Consider the following 13,230-nt stretch of genomic DNA (forward strand, 5'->3'; position numbering starts at 1 on the left):
GTCATAGGGAAATGTTAACAGTTTTAAAAATAATTTACACATTTTGTCATAGCCACTCATAGGTTTTGGAAATATTTAATAATGACACTGTGCAGATGTACATCTATAACATCTATAACCCGAGTTATGATAGGTACCGGTTTATATTATATAAACATCAAATGTTTTTAGCCAAATTAAAATATTAATGTAGAACAAATTTGAATTTCCATGAATACGGAATAATGGACAATTTTTCATTTTCAATTGTGCTATATATAATTTTTTTATGTATTGGTAAAAAATCTTCATATCTATTATATTAACCATTTGATAATTTTATTTAAATATATACAAGTAAACATAAAAGTGTTTTTGAAGTTTTTAAAGTTCTTAATATTATTCATTAAAATTTGATTATAAATAACCTATATTATCTACTTACATGTAAATTGTAAGCAGTATATAACCTATATTATAATTTATAATCAATAATCAAATTTCCTAGCTGTTTGGATTATAATATTATAACTTATACGATATACATGTAGACGTCGTGTTATTATAGCTATTTTTATAGTGTAAGGTACCTACAAAGTATACCTGCTGTTGTATAATAATGGAAAAAAACACAATTAAGATTTTCTAATTAAATATTTCTTAAACTTTAGATGATAGATAAATACACATGTTGAACATAATATTCATAATAATAATTTGCCAATTCGTTTGTTGACATAAAACATTCGTGTAACACAAATCACAATGTATACAGGGTGGACCATGGTGTTTTCCCGTTTTTCCGTGTGCTAACCATGGCGGGATATTGGGAAAACACCACAAGCCACTCTGTATAATAATATACAATGTACATGCGTATACCTCCCACCGAGTGGTACAATTGCCAATTATGTGAGCAAACTGTTTCGGAAGACGCTATATGGTATACGCATCTCTTTCAGTTGGATTCACATTTCCAGCTTAAAAATAGCATCTTAAACACGTCACAGGTCCCGAGATATTACTCCATCGAGAATAGTAATTAGCGAAAATTAATAAACGTAAAATACGGTCGTAAAAAAGACTACCGCGATACTATAGGTATGAATTATAATAATATATATAATAATATATTATAATATACTATAATTGTAATGCGGTGTCTATCGTAATGCACGTCGCTGATGACCGTACAGTACATGATATTATATTATAACATACTATTAATGCAGTTGTCACGTTTTTAAGACGTACTTTTTTGTTCATTTTTAGAAATGGCAACAATTTTTCCGGACGCACACATATTATTATCTAACAATTTAATATAAATCAAAGAGAGAGAGAAAAAAAACATTCTACACGAAAACGAATAAATAATTGGTAAAACAATAATATTTGAATATTAAACAATATATATGATATATATCAGCTGTATATTTTATTCGATGGGTAATCGGATAATATCGTCGTGGCATTTTCACGGCACCTCCGTCACCAGTTGCTCCTCTTGTCTTTTGTATTGGCCGATCAGGTCGGGCAGATCATAGGCAATGGCCATGTCCAGCTTGTTGATCGGACAACCCCGGAAGTACGTGCATGTATCGGACAGCCGCTTGAACTCGTACACGGGGTTCAGCCGGAAGAAGTCTCTGTACACGTCCGGATCGGGCAGGTCGTATCTAGATATGTTGGTCAGTGTGCTCAGGCCCTCGTAGATGTGATAGTTCTGTGGGTTCTCTATGATATCGTCGCTGACGGTCTTCCGGTTTGCGAAGAACGACTTGTGGTTGTAGTACGTAGTCAGATAACAGTCGACCATCTTGGCGTGGTTTCGCACCCTCACCTGCAACACACACCGTCGTGCCGCATTATGTATTTATGTGTAGATATAATATTATTTATCAAATTGTCAACTATAGCAGTCTATAATAATAATAGGTATATAATAGTATATAATAAAACGGAGGCATATATACGAGGTGATCCGTTATAATATTTTACAGGCTAAAACGATGGGGGTTTAAGTTGATGGCAACTAGAAAAAAAATGTTTAAACATAGCTTGAATTAGTCTATAAATTATAATGACACCTATTAAGTCTTATTTTCTTAAAAAATATTAACTTACAATTACATTTATTTTATAATATAATAAATACAATTAGATTTTTGTAAAAACATATTATAGCTTCGAGTATTTTTTTTTTAGTTAAAAACTGTTAATTAATACACTAGAGATCATAATATATTATTATAATTTATGATATTATTGTACTTACCGCGAATCGCCGAGCACTGGCTATCTTGCTTTCAACGCGCCTATCGATTGCCGAACGAATGTCTTTCAAGAATGATAGTTCTTGAGAATGTAGCAGCCTGGCTGGAGACCCGATTTCATACGGGTTTGACCACAATGACACCGAATAAATGACCGGAGGCTCTGCGCTGGACATGAGCGGACTTATGTTCCATATGAGCGTGCCCTGTATGCGCATCAGTTCTTCGGCGCGAATTTTGTCAGCCTTATTCAACAATATCCTTGTCTAAACACGAGACACCGAGAAAGAGAGAGAGAGAACAAATTTAACGTGGGTATAATAATAATATATTAATAATATAATATATATAGGTAATATAAGTCATGTATGTAATAAAATTGTTGTAAGGCGAGAGACCTGCAAGTTAAAAAATAAACCCTACTCAACGATGGTTATAAAAATATACTCCACTGCATTTAATATAACATTGCATTAACCTGATATTCTCTGCCTTTAAGTTGGTCCAATATTGCTTCGGTTTCGGGGCCTACGTCCAATTTCGCCGGGTCGTACACTAAGAATATCATGTCAGCCCTGTCGATGAACCATTGACACACATCGTTGAACGGGAACACCCGGTCCACGTGTTTACGCATTTCTAATATTCCGGGAATCTCTACGATGTTTACCTGCGGAAAAAGCACAAGCGATCGTTAGTATTAATATGCTACTAAATGTAGGCCGATTCTTTTAACAGTGAACACCCGTCGATTTTCGTATTTAAAAAAAATACAATTAGTTCATACAATATTATATTATAATAAATTATAAAGTTGATAAACCAACGAAAAATATAACGGAGTATCAAATGCTGTTTCACTTTTCTGATTACTTAAAGATAAAATGCGGATAAATAAAAAACTGTATTGACTATTTCTGCAATAAGTAATAGGTACCTACTCAGTTGATTTATTTTGTATTTATTCATAAAAATATTCTCATTCGGGTAATAAAGTTAAAAAAAAAAATAAGTCGTCATTAAAAATGTATAAAACATAAACACAAAGATTTGTCAAATTAACGAGCATCTGTTGTTAAAATAATCCATCTATACTCTGTCCAGCGAGAGAACACACCAATTTTCTCGTGATCTCTCGCCGGGACCGAGTTAATTATTTTAGATTACGAGTATTATACTAATTTACTGGATGGACCTTATTGCATCGCAGCACAAGTCGGTATGACCATTAGCTAAAATATAGTATAATCTAAAGATTATAATATTGTTTACCTTCTCTAACAAAGGATGGGGTAACTTGAGTCCACGGAGTTTGTCCAACAGACCCTGTCCGAATTTCTGAAGACCCGAAAACGTCCAGTCAGCTGCTAATTGCGTTCCGTCTAGAATCGCTTCGCGGTTATTATACATCATAATGTTGAAATACGCTGGAGATGGCTCCGCTCCTTAAATGCAAGCAAACATAAATATAACAATTAGACAATGTGTATGAGGAAATTATATGTTTAATTATTTTAATAAATTAAGTTAGAAATCAGAGTTTTCTTGTATTTTAGTACAGCGTACTTCATCTGCAGACCAGCATTCATTATTCTATTAAGAATCCACGATGGCTGAGTAAAATATTGAGACAAATTAATGTCTATATAATATGATTATTACGTATCGCTGTATCAGATATCAATGCTTAAACATTTAGTAAACAGTTGTTTTTTTTTTTAAAAAAATTTGTTATTTTGTAAAAAAAACCTAAATTTAGTACCGACCCTTGCCCATGCACCCTAATTTCAAAAAAAGTAGAGGTTTACTAGAATATCTGTAACTGTACTTAGCGTCCCCCCACGTCAAGAAACAACAGAAACGTACATATTATGAAATACGATTTTTCGTGACCCGGTGGTAATTATTTTTTTGCAAGTTATTTAGTGTTCATACCGCAACAATTTATTAATTTTATTCTGTCCTGTCACTTAAACGCACGTTGGTAACATTAACACAATATGCGTACGTCGATCATCTCGCCCGTGGTATATACTCTGACGAGTCTGACTGTGCGATCGCGGTCACCATTGTGTACTGTATAAACGCGAGCGGTCCCTAACCTAACCTAACCATCATGAATTATGATTTTATACGCGTCCGCCCACCGTTCAATTCTTGATCAAACCGCTTTCCCGTTGACGTCCGAAGATACTTATGTGGTGTACAGTGAGACGAAATTTAAATAGAATGAGACCTATATTTTTATAAGATCATTAAAAAAAAGACCCGAGTTCGTATCTTTGAAGTAGCGTGTTACATATACCGTAGACACTCACTTCTCTCACTCCACCACATCCTACTACAAAATATAAATAGTACCTACATTACATATTATTTAATTTATAGTACTTATACAATAAATACATATATATATATATTAATAAAAAGAGTACATTTTTTTATTTAAAAAAAAATCTAGTTCATTTTACCGATCATAACTAAACGACAAACGTTACATATATATTTTCACAAACTCAAGTTTTAGTATTAATTAATAAAATACATAATTATTAGTAGGTATATACTTTAAAATAGTATTATTAGGTATACTCATTTGTATATGTGAAAAGTGTTTGACGTGATGGTCAATTAAACTCGTACCTACGTAAAAATACGCACAGGTTATGTTAGGTTTATTATTACATTAACTATAATCTTAAGATTTTGAGTGATTAAAAATTACTTTTAAATATTATATTAGGATTTAAAACACATACCGATAATATCGAATTAAAAATAACTGTCAATATAAACGTTGAGTCTATGAATTCAGATTAATTGCATATTTAAATATGATATATTAAGGTCTACATAATGGAATTACTCACCAGTTCTTAATGCAAATTGAGAATGTTCAATGTCTAAAAGATAATTAACTATTGAAGATTTACCACCACTCCAAGGTCCCATAAACAGAATGAGTGGTTTAGAGAATATTTCTGGCTCTAAAACATAATAAACAGTACGCGTATGATTACCGAGTCGTAATGCAAATATTGTATATGAATAATTTCTATTACCTCCGAAATGTCTGTTACTCAGATCTCTGTACTTGAAAGTCATTTCCAAAGGTTTAATTGCCACTTCATATACTTTTTTTAGTTCTTTTAATGTCGAATCTACAACTTTTGATAGAAAACTATCATGCTGTGCAGTATTTTCACCTATTTTTAATGTTTGTTTTATATGACTTTTATTTCGTAGATTCTTTGGTACCACTTCATCCTAAACAAGTTTTTTATTTAATTATTACATTAATTAATTATTTTTTTTTTATTATTTACAACTTTTTTAGGACATTTTTTCATTAAAAAATGTATAATGTTATACTATTAAAATAGTCAACGTCAATTTGTTTTAATATCACATGTCCACATGATTATATACATAACTTACTATGACTTAAGAGTTATTAAATTAAATTTCAGTATTACCATTGTCAAATCTTCTTCTGGCAGGTATTCTTCAACTGTTACATCATCTAAATGCACAAAAATAATCAAAAAAATGTGTCTATCAATGAATCCCTTATGGTTTTTATTTTTTTACCTTCGGTAGTTTTGATATTTTCGTTTTTAGTTTGTTTTTCCCATTTTGATGATTTTTTTTCTTCGTCTAGTTTCCAATACATACTTCTTTGAGTTTCTATTAACTTTTCTTTTACTGCATCTACGGGTTTTTCTCCTGTTTTCCAGTATTTATTTTTTTTAGATGTTGTATCTTCATCTTTCACTTCATTTTGTTTTTCCGTTTCTTCTGTTTTCCAATATTTATTTTTTTTTGCGATTGGTTCTTCTTCTTTTATTACTTCATTGGGTATATTATTTTCAACTTCTTCTGTTTTCCAATATTTATTCTTTTTTGGTTTTTCTTCGTCTTTTTGATCTATTGTTTTTGTATCCTTATTTGATTCATCAGTTTTCCAATACTTGTTCTGTTTTGATTTGTCTTTTTCTTTATCTTCTAATATTTTTATCTCTTCAGTTGGTTCGTCCATTTTCCAATATTTATTTTTTTTATGAGTATCTTTTTCTATTTTATTTTCTTCAACCGTTTTTTTATGTTCTTCGAGTTCGTTGTCGGGATCGAATTTCCAGTACTTAGGGTTTCGCTTAGCTTTAGCTACTGGCTCTTTTTTTATTTCATCTTCATATTCATCTGGATCAAATTTCCAATATTTTGGATTTCGTTTTTTTGTTCCTTTGAAAATTTGATTTGAACTTTGTTTTAACGTATCATCAACTGTCGAATGTTTTTTGTTTTCTACTCCTATTAACTCTTCGTCTGGATCAAACTTCCAGTACTTAGGATTTCTTTTACCTTTCTGAGGAGCTGATTTTAATATATCTTCAGTCTTTTTAGCTTCTGCTAGCCTGTACAATTTTTCTTCTTCTGGGTCTATTTTCCAATATTTAGGATTACGTAATTTTGGAGTTTCAGCTGGTTTGGGTGCTTGTTCAAGTGGAAATTCATCGGGATCAATTTTCCAGTATTTTAGATTTCTTTTTGGTTTTTGTTTTACAATTGGAACAGAATTTTCAGGTTCATCGTCTGGATCAAACTTCCAATATTTTGGGTTCCTTTTTTTTGTTCCTTTAAATAATTGTTTAGGGGTTTCCATATTTTTGTTAACATTAGTAGTTTCTATTGTTTCTTCTACTTGTATCTCATTTGCAATAGGTTCTACTATTTTATCAGCATTTTTAATTTTTATATCTTCAACATCAATTATAATTTCAACATTATTGTTAACTACATCTTTGTCTAGAATAATAGGTACAGATTCTTTTTCAGGTTCTATAACTTCATTTTCTATGGCACTTACACTATTATTTTCAGGATTTTCTTCTTCTTCACTAACGATTTCAATCTCACTATCTTCTTCTGCAGTATTATAGGTTTGATTTTTTTCAGTTATATCAAGTGGACGGATTTCTTCTGCATCATTTACTTCATTAATATTATTTTTAATTTCATGTCTTTCATTAACACCTTCATTTAAATTTACTTCGTCTCTGGTTGTTTCTTTTTCTTTTTCGAACTTTTCCTAAAAATTATACAAAAATAACTTTAGTTTAATCTTAATAAGTATAGTTATTATTAGGTACAGTAATAATATTTACCGGTTGGGGTGGTGTACTCGATCTGCTATCATCCGGAGAATTACCATCTTGAGAACTCGAGCCTGTAACATCATCATTTGGAGGGCTTCCACTTGTGGGGCTTTCATTCTGAATGTTTTGGTCACGTTCTGTACTTCCTGAATACGACACACTTCCTGAATATAATATGTAACGAAATTTACGTATTTTAAATATCTAACTACCAATAGGTTCTGGAGTAACTAATTCTTTGATGGCTTTCTCTACGTATTGTTGACAATCCACCTCCGATGGAGCTATAGACGCCGATGGTACACTGGCAAAAGTTTCACAAAATGTATCTAAACCAAAATCAGCGATGGAGTAAAATTGAATCATGAAGTTTTAGATAAGACATTTTATTAGATAGACAATGTAGGTACTAAATTAATACAAGAAAAAGTAATAATAATCGATAATGGACAGAACAATAAAATAATAAGTAATAAGTAATGACTAATGACTAATGACCGTCAATTGATAAAAAAAAACGCCAACGATAGTATTTAAAAATCCCAGACGGCCGCTGGTAATATAAAAATAGAAAATTGCAACCAGAGTGTCCCAGTTGTGTTCTGTCGGTACACTATTAATACACAACATAACCTAATGCCCCTACAGAAATAGAAATGTCGCCAGCGGCAGGTTTGCGTTGAGCGAGGGAGTTTCCAATTTTATGAAAATTTGTGTTTAAGATGAATAAGGAAATTTTGAATTATCTTTAAATATTATCATAATGGTTTTGAAAGTGTGCTAATGTTTTCAAGCACTTTTAAACGTAAAAAAAAGTATTTAATAAGAAAGTAAATGTAACAACTTCAATCAGAATGTGGTATTTTCAATGGTACCTATGTAAAATTATACCTGCCTACAAATATTGTTGAAAAATTGAGTGTAATCCTAATATTATCTTAAACGTATTGCACTATAATATAATAATTATAATATCATTGTACACAAAATTTGTAAACATGAAAAAAAAAAACGATAAAAAAAATAAATATGAAAATGTAATAAATTGCAGTTAATATTTAGATTATATACAAGTAATATTAACTTATAACCCACATTAAACGAAAACCGCCGAAGTTACTTAAAAAGACTATTTATTCATAATTTATTGGAATAATAATAATAATAATAATAAATTTAGTGTTATCGGTATTTGCCAAAAAGAAAAAAATATATCTAGAAATGTATTTTCTTAAAACGTTTTTGATATTTTTCAAACATTAAAATATGAAATACTATTTTTACTCGGATAGTTTATTTACGGCCTTTTAGTCATGTTCCAATTATAATATTTCCCCGCACAGCCTAATGGGGTCGTTTATTTTATAATTTATTATAATATGCTACATTATAAAAATACTCATATTATAAATACACTTTTTAATGTTTTATATTATATAAAAAAAATTATCCCATTAAAATACATACACAAATTTCGTACCTACAGGTATGTTTACAATTTATCCACGTGAATAATTGTTATTTCCATAAGACAAAATAACGATAACTATCTACAAAATATTATAAGAAATACGAATTACCTCTGACGCTAAGCAGGGCGATAATCAAAATCCATCTAAAATCCATCGAGCCCCCTAAAAGAAAAAATATTCACTACCGAAAGCACATCACACGACACTCGGTTGACGCGTTCGTTCGTACTTACAGCCTGAGCTTAACTCCCCGTCGTCTGTTACAGTTCTGCTGGCTGGCAATGAGATTTTTTGTTAAACATTCTTTTTTTTTTCTGGCAACTACTTTACTGTCGTCATCTGTTCTGCACAGGGCAATATTTCGGACAAAATATATTTTAAAAAAAATAGACAAAATATCACAAGATAAAATAACACTTGATAATAATTGCTTTTAAAACAAATGAACAATTATTAATACATATCATTACATGCATAATATTATTTATATAGTGGGGGGAATACATCTAAACTTAAATATTTAAAATAAAAACTATAAAATTATTTTTGTAGTTTTTTATGTCATAGATAAACGATAACTGATAGAGTGGACTACCGAATATGTACTTCGTATAAATCAAATTCATTGCAAAGATCCCGTAAATAATATATCATTGCGTACATACAAAATTACATTATTATTAATTATATAATTTTATTTTTAACATATAATATATTATATACCTATATTATATGTCTTTTTAATCGGTTATATCTAGGACCTAGGTGGCTATGTGCCATGTTAGACTTTTGATGATCGGCATTATTTTTTCGATGTTATAAAAAAAAAGGTATAAAATGAATGTCTTTTCGTGTAAATTATCAGTGCCTGTTTATTACTTTTGGCGCAGTGATATTATTATAGTTTCGTATTTTATACAAATTAATGAAAATACGAAGAGAATTTATTTGTTGAGAAATAAATGTTTTGTACGTACACAATTATTTTTTTCTCACTATGATTCAACTTATCAAGTACCTAAGATGAGCAAAAAATATTAATTAAAAACATTTTTTTTTTTTATTTTAGTTACAGTAGTGCCCAAACGTATTTTTTTATATTGTGGAATTCGACCTTTGTTCTTGTAAATATTTTCGATTACTTCTTGGTTTTGGGGCTTGAATTCCATACAACTCTTGTGTAGCCCTATAGGTCAAGGTACCTTTGATTTATTATTCCATTTGGTAAATGAACATCGTACAGTGTAGGCGTGTAGCTCTATTAGAATCCGTTGATATAATTTCTGAATCGATAATTTATGGTTGCAATGTGTATAGAGTACTATAAGCATAGTGTATACAGTAATATGTATTCCAGGCATATTTAGTTTCTAATACTGATTAAATTGTAAAAAAAACAAGTATCTATCGATAAGTTAGTTCATATTGTTATAACAATTATATTTTTGGGCTGGATTTGGATTTGAGCTGGATGGTTTTTAGTTCTGATCGATTTTCGGTTGGCATGATTATGCTTATTAACAAAAACATATTTATGATTCATAGATTTTCCCTGTAGAGGAAAAATATCGGTTTTTTTTACACCAAATTTAAAAATATAACAAAATAGATTGATTACAAACAAATTGCTTAAACTATAATAATATACAATAATTATGTCAATACCACAAAATAAACTAACGGAAGGACATTTTTGAAGTTATATTATTACCTAATGTGACCTATGATAATATTTCAGTCGATGAAAAACTTGAATACGTGTATTGTGTAAACGTTAAAGGGTTAACACGTATAATATAAACGCATAAAGGTTTGGGTAAAAGAATATTATTATATTGGTAGCAATTATACACACACACACGTCATACAAACACATATTTATCGTTAATCGCTATTATTATTGTAATACCGTTAAGCTCTACAACAGTTCAGTGCCATTCAAATCCGATTTGTTAGTACGTTACACACATTATAAATAGTAGTGAGTTTGACCACATACAGAGTGGTGAGGGGGCACATTTAACGATTTATATAGTATACGTCCTATACATATTTCATACAGCAAGACGTCCTCCAGACATGTTTCCATACAATCATAGAATTATCGACGGCAGATTGTTTAAATTAAAAAAAAAAAATCAATCGCAGTTTCCAGAGACTTCAAATTATCTACACTCAATATTATAATTTATAATATTACGTACAATAACCGATAAAAAATGTTCGTTACAAGCCATCGAAATGATTTATACCTCATAAGGTGTTCGACGTCAGTAAAGCTGACGATTTATTTCCTAAATAAATTCGTCGTTTCAAAAATGATGTTTGAAACTATTTTATACAAATTCCTGGCTATAAAATACGTATAGATATTATGTGCTATATGAATATTGGCCAGGTCTTTTGGACATCAGCCAAGGCAGCGTGCGAAACTAAAACGGTACTCTTATTTTTATTCCAAAAATCTTGTATTACCTATAATATAATAGTGTTATGTTCTAAGCAATAAGCAAACTACTGTGGTCCGTTGTAGAAATATTATATAACCAATTGGAATAAAATAAATATTCTCAAATTTTAAAATTACTTTTAATCATTGCGATATGGTTTAGGTAAATTATAAATTAATTAGATAGCATTATTATATTAAGTTTGTTTTAATAATATGTAATAATTAGATACTTTTTTTACAATAGATTATAATATGTAATTGATATGTTGCAGACAATGAACACATATCGTTTACAACTATTATTAACTGTGAACATTCTTAATACCTTCGTTTTTCGATTTAAAATATATTATATTTATTTTTGGTGTTTTACTTTTTGTATAATATTATTAAATCGACCGAAATTAAACAAAGCAAATACAGTGACGTGTGTTTAGTTGCGTCCAATTTATCGAAAAGGAGAATAATAGTTTATGTTTTATTTTATTGTCATCAGTGTACATTTTTATTACAAACACTGTTGTAATAATAATAATATAATATTATTAGCACCATCGTTGCCATCGTTCCAAACATTTATATAGAATTTAATTTTCGATATATTTCCGAATAAATGTAAGCAACGTCGAACAGAAAAACGATTGTGTACGTAAAATATGTGATGCTTGCTAAATAATTAAACGATCAGAACGTCCTTAGTTGGAACCCTACGATAAACAAAATTAGTAGGTACCCAATAAGTATTTTCAACATCGGACTTATATAATTATTCGTAATATATTTTTAGAGTAACGCATTCAGTGCCATCAGAAATTTTAATTTATTATGTTAATGTGTTTACACTACAATCAATATCGAGCTAATGGACGAGGAACAATTATTATTATTTGTTAGTTGTTTATAGTTGGACTAACATGCCGTTAGAATAGCAATATCGAGCATCTGGTTGTCAGCGTTTACTCTATAATATACCATATACGATATGTACATACGATTATAATACATTCACAAAGATCGTATACAATAGAGCAGTCAATATTGTAGCTAGGTAATCGTATAGTTCTCAGTGGTGCATTTAGAGGAGTACTAAGCGGGTGCCAAATTTTTGGGGCGGGATAAAATATCTACCTTTAGTGATCAGTGGTGGTTATGTAAATATTATTTTGGTTTTACTGCTTATTGACGGTAACAACTATTACAAAATTTAGGTAATATATATTATATTGTTGATGTACCTATACAGCCTACGTAATAATATTAACATTTTTTTGTACCATGCAGTCATCTATAACATTTTACGATATAAAACAGGAAATATCTTTTCTGTTCTCTCTGACGGAAATATTACATTATGTTTTAAATAAAGATCAGTTATAGTGTTATAACTTATAAAGTGTAAGGCCAATCTTTCGTGTAAGACTAGGAGAGGGCAGTAAAAATAATTTTCTCATAATATAGCCTAAAATGCGCCTCTTGTAGTACGGCGACATCTCCAAATACTGAACACTCTCGGTCACTGAAATTATTTCCGCTATTAGGAGTTGTCCGTTATTTAGAGGTTTCCGTTGGGGGAGGTTTCACTGTATGATAATATATTAATATAATATGTAAATTATTTATATTATGAATAAAAAACCATGTCCAAATATCGTTATTTTTCCAACAGAACCCATGAAAACGGAACAGCGGTGCAGGACTTAAAAGATAGTTTCACTTCATAGTACGATAAACAAAATCACCGGTGCCGTGAGATTCTTAATAGGTTTTAACTTTTACACTATCTGAATACTGTGAAAAATTGTCCTAAATAGAACTCTATCTAATTTATATCTCTTGCTTTATAGTTTTAAACTTATCTCATTGTGTTGTACATTTATAATATATTATAATATATA

General features: G+C 30.0%; 1 protein-coding gene across 2 annotated transcripts; it reads right to left on the reverse strand.

Annotated features, from left to right (window-relative positions):
- Positions 1-614: 614 nt before the first annotated feature.
- LOC132948466 (golgin subfamily A member 6-like protein 24) lies at positions 615-9,150 on the reverse strand. Of its 2 annotated transcripts, XM_061018924.1 has the most exons (11): positions 8,992-9,150; positions 7,624-7,740; positions 7,421-7,557; positions 5,847-7,344; positions 5,732-5,778; positions 5,318-5,522; positions 5,126-5,242; positions 3,528-3,700; positions 2,734-2,925; positions 2,258-2,521; positions 615-1,822 (listed from the first exon to the last, which is right to left on the reverse strand). In XM_061018924.1, the coding sequence occupies exons 1-11, from the start codon at positions 9,035-9,037 to the stop codon at positions 1,457-1,459; spliced, it is 3,162 nt and encodes a 1,053-aa protein (XP_060874907.1). In that variant the 5' UTR covers positions 9,038-9,150; the 3' UTR covers positions 615-1,456. The 2 variants fall into 2 exon arrangements, with proteins under 2 accessions (XP_060874907.1, XP_060874908.1); XM_061018925.1 differs by lacking the exon at positions 7,624-7,740 and having other exon boundaries at positions 7,421-7,575.
- Between the last annotated feature and the right edge of the window lie 4,080 nt (positions 9,151-13,230).

The sequence above is a fragment of the Metopolophium dirhodum genome, chromosome 7 (assembly GCF_019925205.1).
Source record: "Metopolophium dirhodum isolate CAU chromosome 7, ASM1992520v1, whole genome shotgun sequence".
Classification (NCBI taxonomy): Eukaryota; Metazoa; Arthropoda; class Insecta; order Hemiptera; family Aphididae; genus Metopolophium; species Metopolophium dirhodum.